Source organism: Hypoxylon fragiforme, assembly GCF_022984875.1.
Source record: "Hypoxylon fragiforme strain CBS 206.31 chromosome Unknown GGS25scaffold_1, whole genome shotgun sequence".
NCBI classification, from domain to species: domain Eukaryota; kingdom Fungi; phylum Ascomycota; class Sordariomycetes; order Xylariales; family Hypoxylaceae; genus Hypoxylon; species Hypoxylon fragiforme.
In genome coordinates this window covers 2,219,980-2,239,362 of record NW_026054756.1, presented here as the reverse complement: position 1 = coordinate 2,239,362, position 19,383 = coordinate 2,219,980, and the positions used below count along the sequence as shown (strand labels likewise).

The window sequence follows — 19,383 nt, the reverse complement described above, 5'->3', positions numbered from 1 at the left end:
TGGATCTGAGTGTTAAGGAAGGTGGTCGTGTTTCCCTGGAGGAGGAAGGGAAGACTACCTAGTATTGACGAGGGTTGGAGAAATTGCGCAAACAGGATATATCTTGCCTCCTTTAATGCGGTACTAGGTATGCATTTCTATTTGAATATATGGGCTCGCGTGTGTTAATCAGACATATAGCTGAAAAAGAAGAAAGAAGCGACATGAAGATATAGAGATGTACATGACGTTTCTATAAAATATGACAACTTTTATTCTGCTTCTTGCGGACATTTGCCCCTTAATGGACCAAGGCAACGAATGTCTAAGCCAAAAGGGGCAACGCACACGAATGTGATTGGCCAATGATCCTAGGGCCACGCGAGATTGTAGTGTCCGAGCGAGTAGTATACCTACAGTACTGTAGGCCTGGTCACTCAATTTCTGAACAATGACGGCGTATCTCTGGGTGAGTGGTATCCGGCGATAACTAAGCCACCTCTTACAACTAGTTGCTAGGTTCATATCGCGAAGACGAATAGATTTGAAGAGCCATCTAATAGTGGGAGACTAATACCGAGAGCGTAAAACGTCATGTTGATCCTCGGTAGATCGCTCTGGACATTGTATGAGTATTGATAGAGCGATATCTGAATACCTGTAAGAAATGACATTGCTTATAGAATGAGTAAAGCTACATACCTAGGTAAACATTTAAACATTGAAATTGGTTAAATATGAAGTAGGTCCCTATCTACTAGGTAAAATGTTTGAATAAACAAACCACTTTACAAAGGCTCATATCGTGGTGAAAAATTGTAGCCGTCACTAAGAATGCGTGGATTGCTAGTCACCTGCATGAATGCAACCAAATTAGTGGGAGAACCCCGCTATGGTGTTAGCTAAAGGAGTATGTTCAAGTAGGACAGTTGGATACCTACTCTCCTGCTGAAGCAAACTCTTAATTTAACTCTCTTTATCATGTTGGAAGTCATTGTTAGTAGGTCGAGTATAAACAGTATTGATTGGCCGACTATAATCGACATTCTTTTCCTCCTTGAGACTCTGAAAAAGAAGAATCTGTGTCCATTATCTCTGCAATGACTACTCAAACCCCACCGACTGAGCCCTTCATTGACATTCCGGGAGTGCTGAACTTCCGAGATATTGGAGGTTATCTGATATCTCACTCACCTGGCAAAAAAGTGCGGCTCGGAATGGTGTTTCGGTCCGGCGAGCTAACCAAGATTACCGATGACGGCACATCGAGCTTTCGAAAGCTTGATATCAAGACCATCTACGACCTTCGTTCGTTACGCGACCGTAATGCTCGAGGACCTGACCCTCCGCTTGGGGATATGAAGGTCATTGAAAAGATATCCGCGCCGGTGTTCCTCGAGGAAGACTTCTCACCCGAAGCTATAGCCATACGAAACCAGAACTATGGTAACGGCCCAGAGGTAATCCGATCACTTCCACAATCCTGCCCGCTGCTTGGCTACCTAGGCGCTAACTTGAAAATATTTAGGGATTCATCCAAGCTTACTTGAGTATCTTAGCTTCTGGGTCATCTCCGTCTAATGAGGCTAGGCCATTCGCTAGGATTCTTTCGCATCTTGCTTCGGACAGCCCTCCTACACCTCTATTGATCCATTGCTCGGCTGGCAAAGATAGGACAGGCGTTATTTGTGCGCTGATACTCTCTTTGTGCGGCGTGTCTGACGAGGATGTAGCGCGGGAGTATAACCTCACGAATATAGGACTCAAGCCTCTTCACGAGACTATTATTACCAGTCTTATGAATAACGAAGAATTTCGGATGGATGCCGAAGCTGCGCAAAATATGGTCTTGGCCGAGTAAGTACCTACCTCCCTACCTATCTACCTAGTACTTAGGTGTGCATGTTGAACATGACGAGGGGATTTCAGGAGCTGATCTAATAAATCTAGGAAGGAGACTATGCTAGGTACTTTAGGGGCGATTCGGGATTTCTATGGATCAGTGGAAAGCTGCGTCACAGGCCTGGGGCTCCTTTCAGACGATGAGATAGAGAAACTAAGGCAGAATTTGATTGTGGATGTTTGAAATCTATCGAGTACTTCGTAGTTATGGGTAGAGAGACATATAATCTAATCTTTAGAATATAGTTATTACGATGACCCAGTCCTTGGTTGCATTTTCGGTGTGATGAGTAAAAGGCACATAAGGTAAGTGATGAATGATTACTTATGGGTGGTGAATGGTGAGCCGTCTGTGGTGATAAGAAAGATGAACTAAATAAAATATGCGAACTGCGATGGTGGGGCAATAAGGTCATGCATGCAGGTACTAATACGCTAACGTGACCGCCTACTACTATAGGAAAGGTCTAAGTGGTGAAGGGCAGCAGAATATTATCGTCGCAAAAAAAAGTAGAAAAAGTAAAAAAGAAAAAGTCGAGATTTTAGTCGGCAGTTTGCGACTAGTTACTACAAGTACATACCTAAGGTACCTACCTACCAACACCACCATCAACACTATAGCGCTGAGCCGTGAATACCGCAAAACGACCTCGAACATAGAAAATCTTATATATTGCATTGCCGTCCAAATCTACAAATCTCACCTAACAATTCTTTCTCAATGGCTAAACGGAAGCGTGGTACCAATACCACCAACAAGTCCGGACCAAACGGTGCTCAGCCGACACAGAAGCGCGCGAAAACAGATAATTCCTCTTCAAATAATGCCGAAGCGACACATCTTGACCTTGAAAAAGATCCATTTACCGAGACTCTAACCCCCGAAACTCGACGACGAGAAGCGAAAGTATACGAATTACTCGGAAGTGCAGATAGTGACGAGCGAATTGCTGCCGCCGATGCTCTAGTGACTGGGCTCCTGGAATCCTCTGAAGTCGCCCTTGAAAGACATCTTGAGCACCGTCTGTTCCGTGGTCTTGCAAGCTCACGGAATGCGTCACGAGTGGGCTTCAGTCTTGTGCTAGCTGAGATACTGAACCAGCTATTCGGGTCCAAGAATCTCGCTGAGTCGAAGTACCAGGGCTTAACCTTTGACAAAGTTCTAGATATCCTGGTAGAAAAAACAACATCTGGTGGTCACCTTCCTGGACAGGAAGAGCGAGATTGTTATTTTGGTAGACTATTTGGCTTACAGTGCTTTGTCGCGTCCAAGACTCTCTTCGATGACAACACACGATGGCTAAAAATATTGGATTTGCTGCTAGAAATGGCTGATAAGAAAGTATGGATGCGCTCGCACTGTGGATGGGTAATCGTGGAATCATTGCCCCAAATGGGACAGAACGGAGCAGAGGAAACTCTGCAAAAGTTGTCTGATATCGGATTGGGTAAAACTACGGAGGGAATCGGAATCTGGATGAAGGCGCGAAGTTGCTATCCCAAAATGAAAACGCCCACCAAGCCATGGCATGATCCCATGAGTCCCGGCGCTCTATCCGAGGTCGCCAGAATCTTGAAAGATAATGTGGGACAAGATAACGAAGATGTGACAGCCACAAAATCTAAACAGGGAGGTTGGAGTGCCCAGCTGCATTTCGTTTGGGACCTCATTCTCGGTACTTTCATTGGACAGGAAGGAGGCGCAAAGCAAAGCAAAGATCAACTGAAGCTTTTCTGGACTACTGTTGTTGATGGTGAGTACTCGTTTTTTATACATGAATTTGCCTATTCTAATCTGCTCTTTAGATTGCCTCTTCTCCAAGACTGCCTCAGACGCACAAAAGTTTCGAGGCTTTGTGATATTCCAGAAATTCCTCCAAGGATTCGCGGGCGTAAATAATACGCTGGTAAAGGAGCTTTTCACTCGAAATCTCATGAAGTGTTTGATGAACCAGGCTGCCAAAGAGGATCGGTATCTCCATCGTGCTGCGTTGAAGAGTATTCAGTCGATCGAAAAGGCTGTACAAGCCTCTCCAGAGCTCCTATTACCGGCCTTGAAAGAACTACTTGGAAAGCATGGAGTGTATGACTTTGACCAGCGAACGAATACCAAGACAATTGAAAACCTGCTTCAATGGGCTTCGCCCAGTAATGCCAAAGCTATTCTCAAATTTCTTCAAGATCCTATTGTTATCGTCAAAGAGTAAGCCGACCCTATTTTCTCCACATTAGCCTGATTTATTAACCCATTGGTAGTGGTGTGGCTGGTGAAGTTGAAAAATTTAGACAAGTCTACGCCGGTTACGTTTCCAAGTTGGCTATACAGGCAAAACCAGCACCTGAAGCCTCCGATGATGCCGATAAGACTGTAAATATCGCAGAACTTGGCGTTAAGGAGCTAGCAGCATGCGCATACTCTGTTCAGCCTCAGTATAACCCAGACCTTTCAGAGAAGTCAAGGGAGACCTTCCGGAGACTGCTTTCATCTACGATTGGAAAAGTCATGAGGCGGCGAGACGACGCTGAATATTTATGCAATGCGGTCATCGCAGTTGAGGCCACAGCAGTGAGTATGAGCGAGGAAATCAAAGCAGAGCAAAAAGGAGCACTGAAGACTATGCAAAAGCTGCTTAAGGCAGGCAAAAAGTCCGATAGTAAAGATGCTGGAGCACTAATTGGCTTAGCTCTACTATATGCCATTACCATACTACAATTATACGACGGGGCACCGGACGCTATTGATATCCTTCAAGACTTGAACCGGTGTTCGGAAAAGATGAAGAGTAAAGAAGGCGGAAGCTCTGAACTTTTGGTGGAGATCTTGTTGGCTTTGGTCTCTCGACAATCACCTATGATGCGGCAGATCAGCGAGCAAGTCTTCGAAGCGTTTAGTTCACAAGTATCCTCTGAGGCTCTTGAGCTTCTCACGGAGCCACTTTTCGCAGAGGAGAGCGAAAAGGGATACCAGGCACTGTTTGAGAACCTCGAAGAAGATGCAGAGATGGTGGATGCTGAAGACTCGGGCTCCGAAAACGATGCTGAGGATATGGACGAAGATGAAATTTCCGAAATCGGCTCGGATGTTGAATTCCTTACTTTGAATGGGGCAGATACCACCGCCGATGGTGAAGATGAAGATGGGGATGAAGAGGAAGACGAAGAGGAGGATGAGGACCAAGAGCAAGCAGACGCAGATGCACAAGAGCTTGCGAACTTCGACGAAGCCCTCGCCAAGGTCTTGAAAAGCCATCGACTGGACAAAGACAAAGACGCCGAATCATCAGACAATGATTCAGATATGACAGACTCGGAGATGATGGCAATAGATGAGAAGCTAGGCGAGGTGTTCAAGCAGATGGCAAAGAAGGCCGGCAGCAAGAAGAAGGAAAAGAAGGATGCCAAGGAATCAGTCATCATGTTCAAGCACCGCATCATCGACCTCCTCGCCCTCTACGTCAAGCACGAGGCTGCGAACCCCCTCGCCTTCACCCTCCTCCTCCCCCTCCTCGAAACCGTGCGCACCACCACCGCCAAGCCCCTCGCCAACAAGGCCGCCATGGCCATCGAGAACTTCTCCAAAGCCTCCAAGAAGGCCCGCGTCGCGAGCGACAACGACGTGAAGGTGGACACCAAGGCTCAATTCGCCCTCCTAAAGGAGATCCATCAGCAGGCCGCCAAGGACCAGTCGCACGCGTACAGCAGGGCGGCGTCGGCGGCCAGTCTGCTCGTGGCGTCGAGTCTATTTACCGACAAGGAGAATATAGACGGCATCAATGCCCTCTACGCACAGACGTTCGCTGACTGCCAGAAGGGCATTATTAAGATGCAGGGGTTCTTCTTCTCGGATTGGGTTAATTGGGGTATGGGTCATGCTGCTAATGTGCAGCAGCAGCAGCAGCAGCAGCAGTAGTAGTAGTAGTGTATATATTACCCCTTGATATAATGCAAATACCGAGATATCTAGGTAGCCTCCTTATCTTTCCCTCACCCTCAAACGTTCTGTCGCTGGCAGGTATGTATGTATGTATGTATGGATGCAATGTAGAAAAAACCTAGGTACAGAACAGTGAGTGACCCCCCCCCCTGGAAGCATCTAACCGCCTCGAAAACACCCCCCCCCTCACCCTTCACCCTTTTTTCTTTGGTCAGGTACTTATTCTTCCTCTTCTCCTAAATTAAACACTATAAGTCTGACGGGTTGACACATAAGCAGGGACCTAAGAATGAATGCAGGTAGGCTGCCGTCGCCTCAAACATTGTCTCACTCAACTCCAGGGCTATCTATCTCTAGGGTCTACGTATGTATGTATGTATGTATGTATGTATGTATGTATGTATGTATGTATGTATGTATGTATGTATGTATGTATGTAGGGACCTAGGGTGGGTACCTACCTACGTAGGGTAGGTAAGGCAGATAGATAGATAGATAGATGGGCAGGCAAGTAGGCAGGCAGGTAGGTAGGTAGGTCCCTAGGTAAGCAGGTAGCCGGAAACTGGAAACCGTCGATCTTCGGGATTTTACAGTATGTTGCACACACGTACTTCGTATGTACATGTCTATACCAGTACTAATATTCATTTGTTTTGAGTGATACATAGAGTAGGTATACAGCTTATATTGTATTGGGAGCACCTAGTCTACCTAGGTATGTATGTATGTATGTACCTATGTAGGAAGGTATATGTCTTCGGTAGATCTTTATATTTGAACGATTTTCGCCATCATTCAGTTAGGCATTTATGCATCCGTGATTTTTATTAATTACCAACCCATTCCATTCCATATCCTTCTTATCCTCCTCATCTAGACACCCTGGATAGGTACCTACCTACCATACCAAGTTCCCCTTACTTCCCCGTATCCTGTGGCCACTCATCCAACACGACCTCCTCGCCCTCGAGCGAGAAGTCCCACGTCGTCTGCGTGGGTACATCGATGAGCAGGCTGTAGTTACCCGGGTACAGCACGAGGTTGCCCTTCTCGTCGCGGCGTCCGAGGCTGCCCAGCGTCAGAGTCAGGTTCGCCGTCTGCTGCTCGCCGGCCGGGATGTCGTGTAAGCGCTGGTACGCGACGAGGCGCTTGATGGGGTGGGGCGCGGGGCCGTGGTCACCGGCGATGAAGCCGAGGGTGACGAAGTCGGAGGTCGTGGAGCCGGTGTTGGATACGGCCACGGGCACGGTTTGGAAGGGGCATTGGTCGATGTGGTCGGTGGTGCAGTCGCTCGTTAGGTCGGAGATTTTCCAACACGCGCAATCGTCTTCGCTCTCTGGCTCCGCGATGGTGGTAGTAAAGTTGGTGTAGTGCAGACCGAAGCCGAACGGAACCGTTGCCTCATCATACCACATATACGTGCGACCTGGGTTGCCGGTGCTCGTGTTTGGCCGTAGGCCCATGTCGGTCATGGGCACGTCGACGTAGCTCGCTGGATACTGCGTAACGGGAAGACGCCCAGCTGGCGCAACCTTACCGGTTAGAATGTTCATAATAGCATCACCACCTGCTTGTCCCGGATAGCCTCCCCATATGATGGCCGAGACGTTGTCATTGTTGATAAAGGGTGCATCATCGCGCTGGCCACCCATCTGTACCAGGATGAACGGCTTCCCGAGACCGGCTAGCTGTGTCATAATGTCGATCCTCTCACCGGACCAACGAATCTGCGTGCGGTCCCTCTCTTCGGACTCGGTTGCCACCGTGGGGCCATCGGCATAAACAATTACGTCCGCTGCGGCGGCGGCTTCAAGGGCTCGTGGGTACCCGTCAGTGATCGGATCTCCCGGTACACCGGCATAGACGGCATTGATGTTGGGCGTCTGGCTGGCTGCGTAGTAAGGCGAATGTAGGTACTTGGCAACACCCTGGTAGTTACCCTGCATGTCAGTCGTCGCATTGGCCCAAGTTCCGATGAAGGCAACGGTAAGGTTACTCTCTGTAGAGACCTGAAGAGGAAGGGCGCCATCATTCTTTATCAGTACGATACCTGATTCTGCAGCTTTCCGGGCGAGATCTTCAGCGTGAGGTGTGAATACGTCTGAAAAGTCCAAAGAACGATACGGATTAGAGCCTGCCGAATCAAAGTAACCCAACTTGATAAGTGCTGAGTAGATCCTTGTGACTGCTTTATCGAGAGCTTCTTCATCGATAAGGCCTTGCTCGTAAGCCCTAGGCAAGTGGAGATTATAGTAAGTACCACAGTTAAGATCAGTGCCGGCAAGGAGGGAACTCGCAGCAGATGCTTCACGAGTATCGCGATATCCGTGAGGCAAGTAAACGTTTTGAAGGGCGTCACAATCCGAAACGACGTATTGGTATTCGCGTGTCCAGTTCCAGTGGTCTCGAAGTAAATCCTGAAGAAGATACGAGCTAGAACAAGTTGGAACGCCATTCAGTGCATTATACGAACACATGAAGGAGCCGGCATTTGCCCGTACGCATGCCTCGAATGGGGGCATATAATATTCGGCCAAGTCTTGGGGGTTTACTTGGGCATCAAATTCATATCTTTCATTGCCCATCCAATCCTCAATGTCATATGCGGCATAGTGCTATTACAATATTTAGTATCTTCCCACCGCTTCTAAAAGGGGTTTCGGGATGGGTATCCTACCTTGCAAGTAGCGACCACTTTCAGTACATCCGGGTCCTCGCCACCCTGAAGGCCTTTGATAAGAGCTGTCACGTAGGAACTCAGGTGAAAGGGGTCCTCGCCAGGCGTTTCCTGGCCTCGGCCCCATCGAGGATCACGATAAGGGTTGATGTTTGGAGTCTATAGTATGGTCAGTCTGGGACTGGGACACCTTCATAGAGGGGAGAGCATCATGAGCCCATTTTCTTATTTTACATACCCAATAGTCTAGCCCAGATCTGTTGAAATTATTGAAAGCACGTGCCTCAGTACTAACAACCGTTGCAACAGCCTCAATGAGATCATCATCGAACGCAGCTCCCATGAGGATTGGCTGCGGGAAGGACGTTGCATAAGAAAAGTTGCCAGAGTCAGCAAATTGGACTCCTGGGGAGGACGCAACGCCATGAAGTGCTTCCTCTATAGATGATATCAGCACCTAATCCCCGCCATGTGTGAGAATTAGAATTGAGAAAGAAAATAGATGCATACGCCACCATTCATAATTAGGTAGTCCTAGCCTTTCAACGCCGGGAGAGGTGTTGATCAACAGAGAATACTTCTCATCAGTTTCAAGGGCTGAAACCAGACCTCTTGCTCGATCCCCTATAGAAAGAGCATTGTTACAGACAGCATTGCTAGCCAATGGGCCGTTGATACAGTCTGGAAAGAGGTGACCGGCTGACCCCAAAGCCAACGCCATGTCGATCGTAATACTGGATACCCTAGGTAGGTAGGTAGGTACTATCGAGAATGTCGAGTAGCTAGTATCTCGCAGCTGGCCAAGTTGAGGCTACCAAAGCGAAGCCGCTGTCACTTTTATAGGTATCCATGGATACCGTGGATACCATGGACAGCTTGGATAGCTCCATAGCTTTCAAGCTTCCCCGAACTGTGGAGTAGCGTAACAGTTCATCTCCTCACACTTCCCCGCATTCATGATGCATCCGTGATGCACCCATGCGACTATAGAACAGACCGAATGGTGTACCTGGTAACACAAAATGTGCCCCCGCAAGGATCCATCTGCTGGAATGTCCGTCGTGGAGGCGAATCGGATCGGCGGTAGTCGCATATGTAGGCAGGTTAGGTCGGCCAAAAAAGTACCGGGTTGGATACCAAGATTCAAGAATTGGGCCGATTACAAAAGTCTTCACGATCGTAGCGTTTGTCAGTCGGTAATAGGTAAGTCAAACATACCGAGGATCACTTATTATTCCGGACGCTCTCTTTGAGTGAGGTTTGTCACTATATCGATTCGATGATGATTGGAGAAGTAGACCAAAGAGAAGAGGGAGACGGAAAAGGAAAGACGAATTGGTATGTTATACCTACCTGTATAGCGTAATTCATCAAGACGATGTGAGACCTATTCGTATAGAAGAGATCAATGACAACTCAAGTTGCAATTACATAACAACCGACTTTGTGGTTAGATCCCGAGTTACCGAGGTAGAGCATAGTTCCAATTTTGAATATATCCGGCCAACCCCCGGTCGAGGACAGCAGTCACACCTCTAGTATGTATATGTCGTCGTCACTATTTGTTTACTTGGTAGGAACCTACCTATAACAGTTTCTTAACATCATCCCGGTGACCGTAAAGCTTATCCAGTCCACACGTACAAGTTAGGCTGCAATCACCGATATGCTTTCGTACGTTTTCCCTGATCTTTTTAGGGACGCCGACAAATGGCCTCGAGGTAGGAAATGCCCATATAGATGGCCAGGGCAAAGCCCCTAATGTCGGAAGGTGTTCAAGGTCCTTCTCAAGCTGTTTGACTACAACTGAGTTGCAAGTCATTGTGGTGGTTCCACTTGCCCAGCCGTAAGAAAAAACAGACCTCCCAGGATTCAACACGGTAGTCAACATCTTCTTTATTGGCTCTGAAAATCGATCTTGGCAGCTACCCTCATTCATATCCACGATCCGGATCGGTAGTTGTAAATAAGGTGGCACTTTATGAATTGAGAGTAGCTGCAATCCTTCAACTCGCTGCTGCTGGCTTTCTCCATTTTCAGAGCGGAGTATCAGTTGAGCCCGAGCCTTTTCCGACACTGTTCCCAACGTGTCGGCGATGTGAAGGAAAGTATCGGCTGCTTCCTGAGTGCAGACGAGCTCGTGATCACTTAACACGGGATATGCTAAAGAAAGCATTGACTGCTTACTTTCTAGATCAGTATGGTCATTATGTGAATGACTGAACCATGGCTGCTTAGTGACCGTGGTATGGGAAAAGTCAGACGCAAGGGCAACTAGGAGGGAGGTGTCAATGTTCAAGACTTTCGAGAAGCTTGCCTTTGGACTTGGGGCCATTGTGTGGAGAAGGTTATCCGAGAAGGGCGGAGGAGGCGAAAGAGCATCGCTACAAAGTAGGGTGACACCGAGTTGACAACAGGCCTCGAGGACTCTATCGATCTCTGGATGTTCACCCTTTTCAATGCGAGGTAATACAAGAAAGGCGCGTGGATTTTGAGACTGAATCCGATGTCCCTTGGCTGTATTAGCCAGATTTCTGGCTAGCTTCAGAAGAGGGATATCAGCGTAGGCCTCCATAGCGGATTCAGCTTCGTCTTCCTCATCTTCCTCATCGCTGTCCCCGCAATACAGTGCTTCCTTGGCCATATCAAATAGTAACCTTTTGTTGGTCATCGATGAAACCTTGTACCACGAATGACCACCATCTGCAATCACATCTATGATGAAACTTCCCGACCGGAAAGGCAATGATTCACCCTGGGTGCGAACGATGCGTGTTCCCGGTGCTAGAATCTGCTTCTTGAACGGCCCGACGGATACGGCACATCTTAATCTCACGATGTCCCGCGACCTCTTTGCCATATCCCATACAGGTTCAAGAAACGGCAGATTGGTCGACTGGGCGCGATGCAATGAAAGAGGGTCGGTTGACTGAAGATCTCGGACAACTCTTTCCAAGCTCTCTAGTTCGGCCCGGAGCTCACTCAAAAAAGATGTATAGATGTACGTCGGCATGTGTTGGAAGTAGTCACTGTATACATCTGTGAGATGGTCGGCAAACTGTACGAGTTCTGATTGCAGTGACTCGGCACGCTTCAGTAAATCCTTACTTGCAGCTAGCCTGGCTGCATCCTCCTGTGAGATGTCATCTGTAGTTTGCATGTCTGTTGAGGGGGCCATGATATAGCAATTGTCGTAGGTCACACCTAAAATGGTATATGTAGGACGACAGGTTTCGAAACAATTAAAATTGGAAATGAAAATTAATTCCTACATATGTACGAATTTATTCCTACGCATTTAGCCCGCTGGAGGTATCGATTCATTACATTCTTGGAAGACTTGATGCAAATAAACGTAGAATATGATCTTACACAGACTTACTAAGCTATATAGATACATACGCTACCTATTTACGGTTAGTTATATGACTAATATCCTCTCTTAAATGTATATTTGTCTATAATCACTAGAATGTTGATTGCTTTAACCTTAGTTATTTACATCGTCAGGCAAACACTCTGCTATATAGATAATTGATCGTATTACTGCTAACGATATGTAGCTCATGATCTTCATTGGATGTTAAATCCTGAAGTCTTGGCTTAGGGGTATCTACCTGGGTAGCTACCTACCTAACCAACCCATACTTCTTAAACATACAACTCAAAACCTACCCTACCCACATAAGCATCACACATAAGGAGAGAGACTGACAACTCAGCTAAATACTACCTACATAACCCATCGTAAAACATAATGGGCTTGAATATCATCATCTGCGGGGGTGGTATCGGTGGTTTGTCGGCAGCAGGATACCTTCGAGCCAAGCACAATGTCACCATCCTCGAGCGTGGCACCCTCGATTTTACAGAAAACGACTATGGGCTCTCGGTGGTTTCCAATTCTTTCAATCTTCTACAGAAAGCCGGCATCAAGTCGGAAAACCTAGACATGGTGGTCTTGACCCATATCTGGGTGAGAGGTCCGAACAATGAGGAGTTGAACACGGCTCACTTCGACACGACGGCGAGATTTAATACATCGCCTTCTGTCTTACTCAAGCGTGCTAAGCTCCAGAAAGAGCTGATGCGGTTTGCTACCAGTTCCGAGTTCTCCGGAAGCCCGGCGGAGGTGTTCCAAAATACCAAAGTCACCAGAGTGGATACCGCGGCTGGTAAGGTGTGGGCGGAGGGCGACCAAGGCGAACGAGTATTCGAAGGCGACCTGATTATCGGAGCCGACGGCATCAACTCCATAGTTCGTAGCGCCATCCTCGGACAGGATATCAAGTCATCTATAAGGAACTACGACACTCTAATCTTTATGACACAACTCTCCATTGAGGATCTCAAGTCAGACCCCAGCTTTGCCTACCTTTCCAACCCCTTAGTTCAAGCTGGGCTATGCAGCGTGCACGCTACTTCGGAAGCCCACATGCACAAAAACATCCTCACTTACCACACATCGCCTCACAGCCTGCAAGTCGTCGGCTACACCTCCGAGAAAGAGTTCGCCGAGAAATTTGACTCCGCCAAGACCGCCATCATCCGAGATGTCCCCGCAGCCCGGGTTGCCGAGGACTTCTCCCCGGCATTCTCCAACCCCTTCGTCAACCTGTTCCGACACAACCAAGTCGACGCGTGGAGGATCCGCGACGTGGCGCCCTTGGAGGCCTGGTTCTCGGGCAAGGCGCTGATCATCGGAGATGCCGCCCACGCCGTAAGTCCCCATACTGGCCAGGGGTGCAACATCACGATCGAAGACGCCGAGGCGTTGGGGTATATCCTCCGAGACATCGAGTCCCCCGAGGCGATACCCGCTGCTTTTGAAAAGTTCGTGTCGCTGCGGAAGGACCGCGTGGACTTTGTCGCTCGCCGCTCACGCGAGGTGAGCCATTTGCAAACGGACGAAGACAAGACCAAAACTCCTATCCAAGCTGATGAGTTTGCTAAGGAGATATATACGTACCAGGGCGCCGAGAAGGCGCTGAAGGCATAAGCTTAACCTTCAGAGACAAATGAAGACCTACTTACATAGACTCCACTCAGACCTTTAGACCTTTATATGATTCTAGATATTCAAGTAATTACTCCATATTTGGCCCAGTCTGTCTTCGCGACATGCGCTGTTTCAAATTGAAGATCTTGCATCGGATGACTTATGATATGTCCTTTACGTACCTAAATTTCGCAATGTTATCAACCTTGGCAGCAAGGACCACTGCTTTTTAAATGTGTCCCTTTGGTAAATGTGAAATGTGATGATTATGTATTGGAACTTCCTGGGTTAATGATATTTTGCATCGTACTTACATGACGCGGTTTGGCGGGCCCGGAAGCTCTGCGAACCACGCCGACAACTCTGGGGATGCCGAGCCGTTTCAAAAGTGACACTCCCACCTGGTTCTGTCCACCTCATATTAGTCAAAAGCCATACGCTTGGTCCTGGCTTGGTACCCAATTGATTACCATAGTACTTCGTGATGATCTCTTTGAAACACCATGCATCAATGCCCTGATGAGTTCAGTGGCAGTAGGTAAAAGGCCTAAGTCCACCTTCCTAGATAATAAAATCACTACGAAGGCCTTTTGTCCATTTCCTCACACTCCAAAAACCACAACAATCATCTCCATTCCACCGACAATAATGAAGTATATCAGGATAATATCAGGCGTGGTAGTAGCTCTGGCAGGCCAAGCTCACTCCCAACAGCAGCAGAACTGCCCGAGCATCCGTATCTTCGGCGCCCGCGAGACCACCGCCCCACCGGGCCTCGGGTCGGCCTCAACAGTCGTAAACCTGATCCAGCAAGCGAACAACGGCTCCACTTCCGAGTCCATAGTGTACCCCGCCGCCGGGGGCAACGCGTACGGCGCCAGCGTGACCGCGGGCGTGGCGGCGGTGGCGAACCAGACGAGCGTATTCAACTTAGCGTGTCCGGACACGAGGATTGTGGTGGTTGGGTACTCGCAGGTGAGTTGGGCGCATTATCCCACAAATCTGTTCGGTTGGGTACCTAGGTATGTATGATGGAATGAAACGAAACGCTTACACGGCTTGAAACAACAAAAAACAGGGCGCGCAAATCGTCGACGACGCCTTCTGCGGTGGACCCGATGGGCTCAGCGTGAACACGACGAGCGCCAGCGTCTCCGCGGGCGTCAGCAAGATGGTCGCGGCGATCATCCTGATGGGGAACCCGCGCCACGTGGACGGGCTGCCGTTCAACGTCGGGAATGCCACCGCAGGCGGAGTAAGTTTCCCCGTGCCTAGATACCTACCTAAATCTAGTAGTACCTAGTTATCTACATTTTTTTTTTACTCGTACTAACCGTGTGCACGTAGTTTGCGGCCCGCCCCGCCGGGTTCCGGTGCGCGGCCTTCGAAAACATCATCCAGGCCTACTGCGACGCGGAGGATCCGTTCTGCGCGAAGGGGAACAGTACGGCGACGCATCAGGGGTACGGGCGGGAGTATGGACAGGCGGCGCTGAGGTTCGTGCAGAGTAAGCTGGAGGGGTCGGCGTCGGGTACCGTGGCTTCGAACCGGACTAGTTCTCCCACAGGTGCACTTCCTACCAGTGCTCCTACCTTTGTTCCGGTAAGCGGGGTGTCGGATAGGCAGGCGAAGAGCAGTTATTTCTCGATTTTGGTAACGGTTGGTGTTGTGTTTTTTATTTAAATAATAGGTACCTAGTAAGACGACTAGCCTCTATGACCGAAAAGGGGGTCAGGGGTTATACATGAAGAACGAAAGAATGTCTGAATACGAATACGTCTAGTCCAAATGATCCTGATGCTGAGGCGAAGCTACCATTCATGGATGAAAGCTCTTCAGATTGTTGTGGCTATCTATCTGAAAAGGCAAGACAATAATATCCCCGTCGAACCCCTATATTGAACCTGGCCCTAAACTGGCTAGGTATCCTACGCACTCCCTGAAGGCGCCGGGCAAAGGTTGTTCTCCGTAATGAGCCTCTCCAGCCCTGGCTCGCAGCCGTAGCATTGACACATCTTCCTGGCATTAGCTCAATTTTATTCTCATTTTGCCGTCACTACTAGGTAGGTACCTATTCAAATAGGTACGCCTACATATGTAGGTAGGTAGGTAGACAAGGTAGAGACTTACAACTTCTGGACTCGAAGCACACGCAAGAACGTCTTTAGGATCCGCGCTTGCGTTTTCCCATCCAAGAACGATGGGCATCCAGCACTGTGATACAATACGTTAATAACGATTATAGTCTAGTTTTGTGGTTTTTATGTCTGTCTTTGGCGAGGGATGGAATGGGTATTCTGGGGACCGAGGCGAAGGTAACTCACAAATACGCCGTCGCTACTCGTCACCTCCTCGCAAACGGTAGGATCGCATGGTCCGTCTGCGAAGGCCAAAGGGGCCAGGATGGCTAGGAGGCTGATTGACGTACGCATTCTGGAAAGATGTGCAATGCTGTGGTTCGGGGCCATCAATAGGTAGTAGTGGGAGAAACTCTATGCTTCCAAAGAAACTTCAGGTAATGCTTGGTTTGCTGAGAAAGCAAAAGAAGCGGGATCTACGAAGGCAGTATATACCTATTCAATGGGAGGATCTAGACGGCTATAATATCTCCAAGATCGTATGGGGGTCCTAATATAGACGCATGGAGTCTTGGGAATAGTGGCCATAGCGAATGACTTTAGGCTAAGATACAGATTTGGGAACATACCATCACCGGTAATTGCGTGAACGTGGCAATTTTCGGCCCTTCTGACATGATCATGGGGTTAACCGGGTAGGTATATATATATTAATAGCAGTACAAGGAGGTAGTGATATCTGTGCTCCTCCCCTATTACTACCCTTCTCCCACGTTTTATCAGTAGAGCCCCAAGACTTGGCAATTTACGATTTAGTGCTATTTTGGTCTAGAATATGCAAGTCTCATTAATATAGAAGCATGGAATTTGGCGAGGATCAGTTGTTATTATGAGTGATCTGTCTTCATACCCGAGGCACTTAAGAATGCCATAGGTATCGAACAGCCTCTAATGCCAAGTGATAAGGGGTAAGCCACAAATCCCCAAAAAAATACCAAATGCTCTCAACGCTGATTTATTCATCAGCGATTCCAGTCTATCTGATCATCTAGATACCTAATTGGTGTTGTCTAATTATCTCGATCTGCAAATGCTGAGCTAAGCTCCTCCATAAGTATGGCCAAACTGGACCCCCTAAACCACCACCTCAATTACCATAGAGTGAATATTTCAGTCACTTACGTCCCAGGTACATATTTCTCCCTGGACATAATACCGAGGGCCCGAGTGCGGTTATTCACAAGCATGTCCAGACGGTCCAAAGGCGACACCCCCGTGCCTTTATCTCCGAGAAGAAGCATCCGGGCACTTTTGATCAGATTCTTTATCTCGCGGCCGTTGAGATTGATCTGCGCCAGACGATCCAGGTCCTCGTCCGTGAGGTTGAACTTGACCTCGCCAGTCCGCTCGAGGAAGTTCTCCCAGATCTTGCGGCGAGCCTCGGCGTGAAGCCCACTGTACGGTAGGAAGAGGTCGACGCGCGATCGGAATGCGTGGTCGATGCTCGTCTCACGATTGGTCGTCAGGAACAAGATGCCCGTGTAGTACTCCAGCATGCGCAGGAAGATCGATACGAGCTCGTTCCGGGCAATCGACTCGCTGTCACGGGAAGTGAGGAAGACATCTGCCTCGTCAAGGAGAAGCATCGCGTCCCACATTCGGCAAAGCTCTAATGCGCGCTGGAGGGCCTTCTCCACATCAGCGGGCTTGGTCCCAAGGTCGCCTGCACTCATGGAGTACAGGGGCACTCTGGACTTCTCTGCGACAGCCTCGGCTGTGAATGTCTTGCCCACTCCAGGAGGGCCAAACATCAGGATGATGAGACCGCGACCCTTGTCCTGGATGAAATCGTCAAATTCGGAACCGTTCGAGCGACGCTTGCCGTTGATGAATGACCAGGCCATCTCCTTCTCATCTTGAGGCAGAACAAGCTTATCGAAAGCTTCATCGTTCCAAATCACTTCCTCCAAGCTGTCCACGCAAACCTCGGACCAGTCCTTCGACTTGAGATCGAAACCTTTGACCCATGGAGTTGTGGTTAAAAGCTGCTCCTCGGTAAGGGGGGCCAGGTCTTCGTTTCTCTGAACTGGATGCTTATCGACAGACTTGACTCCCTGGGGAATTGTGGCAGTCGGAACATGTTTCGTATCGTAGTCAGCGAAGCAGCTCGAAGCACTCGTATTGTTACTTGGGAGGCCCATGAGCTTGAATTTGGAATCTATAGGTTCGTGGGCCCTGTCTTCGCGGACCCTGTCTTCGTCATGAAGCGATCGTAAGTTTGGCTTGACAAGATTGCAGCTGCGGTAATATCCAAAGGCGTCTATGTAAACCCTTCCGTGCACCTAAATGAAGCACCTAGCTTAACACTTTGGTTGATTAGACATGGGATTGGAGGTAGTACTTACTTGTCGCATCTCTTTACTTGAGGTCTCCAGAGTTACCTTTTCACCAGTACATGTCATAAGCCGGTGACCGCGCAGATGCTCGCACTTGCGTCCTCTCTCGATAAAGGCTGCTTTCGCCTTGGCCTCGTCGTCTAGATACGACATCGGGAACACGGGTAGTTGTGTGACTCGACGGAAGCCTCCAAACTCATCGATTTTCACTGTGGTCGTCGCATAGCCGCTCTTTTCACCATCCCAATCCACATACTCCAAGGTTATGATCCACCAACTGTCAGCTTCCATGGGACCTGTTTTGCCGTCGAATTTCTTGAACTTGGAAACCCGGCAGACGACGTCGACGCCGTAGAACTTGGTTATGGCAAAGGAGCCTGGAACAAATAAGTGCCATATGTTCGGGAAGTCTATCTTGCCAGCCTTCTGAAGCTTGACGCGCGACTTTAGGGAGGGGCTGATGATCGGGGTCAAGAAGGCGAGCAAATTTGACAAGGCGCTCTTCTTGTCAGCGGGGATACCCTTGGCGTCGGGGTCATAATTCTTGAGCTGTTCCCAGCGGTGTATCAGCGGCTCAAAGGGAGGCTTGAAGGTCCAGTTCTCAACCACCACGTCAAGATCTTGGTAGTTATCGAGCACATCGGCAAGGACTGTCATGAAAGATATTAGCCTCTCCCCCCTTTCACAAGGGGCTCGTAGAAGACTTCAGGAAAACAGGGATTATGATTAAGAAATCTCACTTTTTCTCATCCACGGGTCCTGAATCTTGATGGATCTGGTTAGCCAGTTACCGCTGGCATTGAAAAGGGCATGTATGATAGGACTACTCGAGGTGCGAGCCTCTAGGTCTCCCTTTTCAGCATCTGTAACGGCGAATGCTGACCATCTCACAGGACAGCACTTGGCTGGACAACGATGTTCGTACCACTTAGCAACCAGGTTTGGTGAATGGCTGCTGTCGTCGAAAACCCCGTTGTGGAAACCCCCCTCGTTGAGCAATGTGGATTGGTCCATGATCTTTTGTAGAAAGGGCACGTGGCCAGCGTTAAAACGATCCATGATAAGTACCTAGGCAATATCAATCTTGATTTCTGATAAGATAGGTACTATGAATATCTGTCGGACAGGCTGGGTATCTAGCTAGGTAGGTGAGTAGAGGAGATATTGGATTATATACCCAGTATCTAACTCAGTAGATACCTTGATGCGGACTAAAGAAGCATTCATGATGCCTTCTGCAAGAATTGTACAAGGCAAGATGTGAATGTCTAAAACTACGACCTTGAGAGCCACAACCACCAAAGAGTTGCCTTCAGACAGGTATGCCTAATGTAATAAAAGAAGCATGAATTATGTAGGTTCTTAGTTAAGGATCAAAAGGCAAACGCAACCTGAGATTTGAAAAGCTGAGTTGTTTC

The 19,383-nt window shown here is 48.6% G+C and overlaps 8 protein-coding genes across 8 annotated transcripts; 4 read left to right on the top strand and 4 right to left on the bottom strand.

Annotated features, from left to right (window-relative positions):
* Positions 1-1,079: 1,079 nt before the first annotated feature.
* Positions 1,080-2,065, top strand: GGS25DRAFT_516956 (tyrosine phosphatase; the record flags this gene model as incomplete). The annotated part of the gene is made up of 3 exons (XM_049263303.1): positions 1,080-1,439; positions 1,508-1,836; positions 1,930-2,065. The coding sequence occupies 3 exons, from the start codon at positions 1,080-1,082 to the stop codon at positions 2,063-2,065; spliced, it is 825 nt and encodes a 274-aa protein (XP_049121440.1).
* A 376-nt stretch (positions 2,066-2,441) lies between these two features.
* GGS25DRAFT_34223 (DNA polymerase phi-domain-containing protein) lies at positions 2,442-5,868 on the top strand. Its single transcript, XM_049257971.1, has 3 exons — positions 2,442-3,635; positions 3,688-4,084; positions 4,138-5,868. The coding sequence occupies exons 1-3, from the start codon at positions 2,603-2,605 to the stop codon at positions 5,789-5,791; spliced, it is 3,084 nt and encodes a 1,027-aa protein (XP_049121439.1). The 5' UTR covers positions 2,442-2,602; the 3' UTR covers positions 5,792-5,868.
* Positions 5,869-6,606: 738 nt separating this feature from the next.
* Positions 6,607-9,363, bottom strand: GGS25DRAFT_34169 (glycoside hydrolase family 3 protein). The gene is made up of 4 exons (XM_049257967.1): positions 9,003-9,363; positions 8,731-8,930; positions 8,493-8,651; positions 6,607-8,430 (listed from the first exon to the last, which is right to left on the bottom strand). Exons 1-4 carry the CDS (start codon positions 9,211-9,213, stop codon positions 6,733-6,735), a joined length of 2,268 nt encoding a protein of 755 aa, XP_049121438.1. The 5' UTR covers positions 9,214-9,363; the 3' UTR covers positions 6,607-6,732.
* Positions 9,364-10,077: 714 nt separating this feature from the next.
* GGS25DRAFT_512419 (uncharacterized protein) lies at positions 10,078-11,670 on the bottom strand (the record flags this gene model as incomplete). The annotated part of the gene is made up of 1 exon (XM_049262788.1): positions 10,078-11,670. One exon carries the CDS (start codon positions 11,668-11,670, stop codon positions 10,078-10,080), a length of 1,593 nt encoding a protein of 530 aa, XP_049121437.1.
* A 319-nt stretch (positions 11,671-11,989) lies between these two features.
* GGS25DRAFT_470315 (FAD/NAD(P)-binding domain-containing protein) lies at positions 11,990-13,709 on the top strand. The gene has a single exon (XM_049259232.1). The coding sequence runs from the start codon at positions 12,250-12,252 to the stop codon at positions 13,489-13,491; it is 1,242 nt and encodes a 413-aa protein (XP_049121436.1). The 5' UTR covers positions 11,990-12,249; the 3' UTR covers positions 13,492-13,709.
* Positions 13,710-14,139: 430 nt separating this feature from the next.
* On the top strand, positions 14,140-15,283 carry GGS25DRAFT_516951 (carbohydrate esterase family 5 protein; the record flags this gene model as incomplete). The annotated part of the gene is made up of 4 exons (XM_049263302.1): positions 14,140-14,466; positions 14,570-14,746; positions 14,839-15,093; positions 15,275-15,283. The coding sequence occupies 4 exons, from the start codon at positions 14,140-14,142 to the stop codon at positions 15,281-15,283; spliced, it is 768 nt and encodes a 255-aa protein (XP_049121435.1).
* A 136-nt stretch (positions 15,284-15,419) lies between these two features.
* Positions 15,420-15,923, bottom strand: GGS25DRAFT_516950 (uncharacterized protein; the record flags this gene model as incomplete). Its single annotated transcript, XM_049263301.1, has 3 exons — positions 15,420-15,506; positions 15,622-15,705; positions 15,816-15,923. The coding sequence occupies 3 exons, from the start codon at positions 15,921-15,923 to the stop codon at positions 15,420-15,422; spliced, it is 279 nt and encodes a 92-aa protein (XP_049121434.1).
* An 824-nt stretch (positions 15,924-16,747) lies between these two features.
* On the bottom strand, positions 16,748-19,323 carry GGS25DRAFT_527201 (P-loop containing nucleoside triphosphate hydrolase protein; the record flags this gene model as incomplete). The annotated part of the gene is made up of 3 exons (XM_049265070.1): positions 18,706-19,323; positions 17,975-18,615; positions 16,748-17,911 (listed from the first exon to the last, which is right to left on the bottom strand). The coding sequence occupies exons 1-3, from the start codon at positions 19,022-19,024 to the stop codon at positions 16,748-16,750; spliced, it is 2,124 nt and encodes a 707-aa protein (XP_049121433.1). The 5' UTR covers positions 19,025-19,323.
* Between the last annotated feature and the right edge of the window lie 60 nt (positions 19,324-19,383).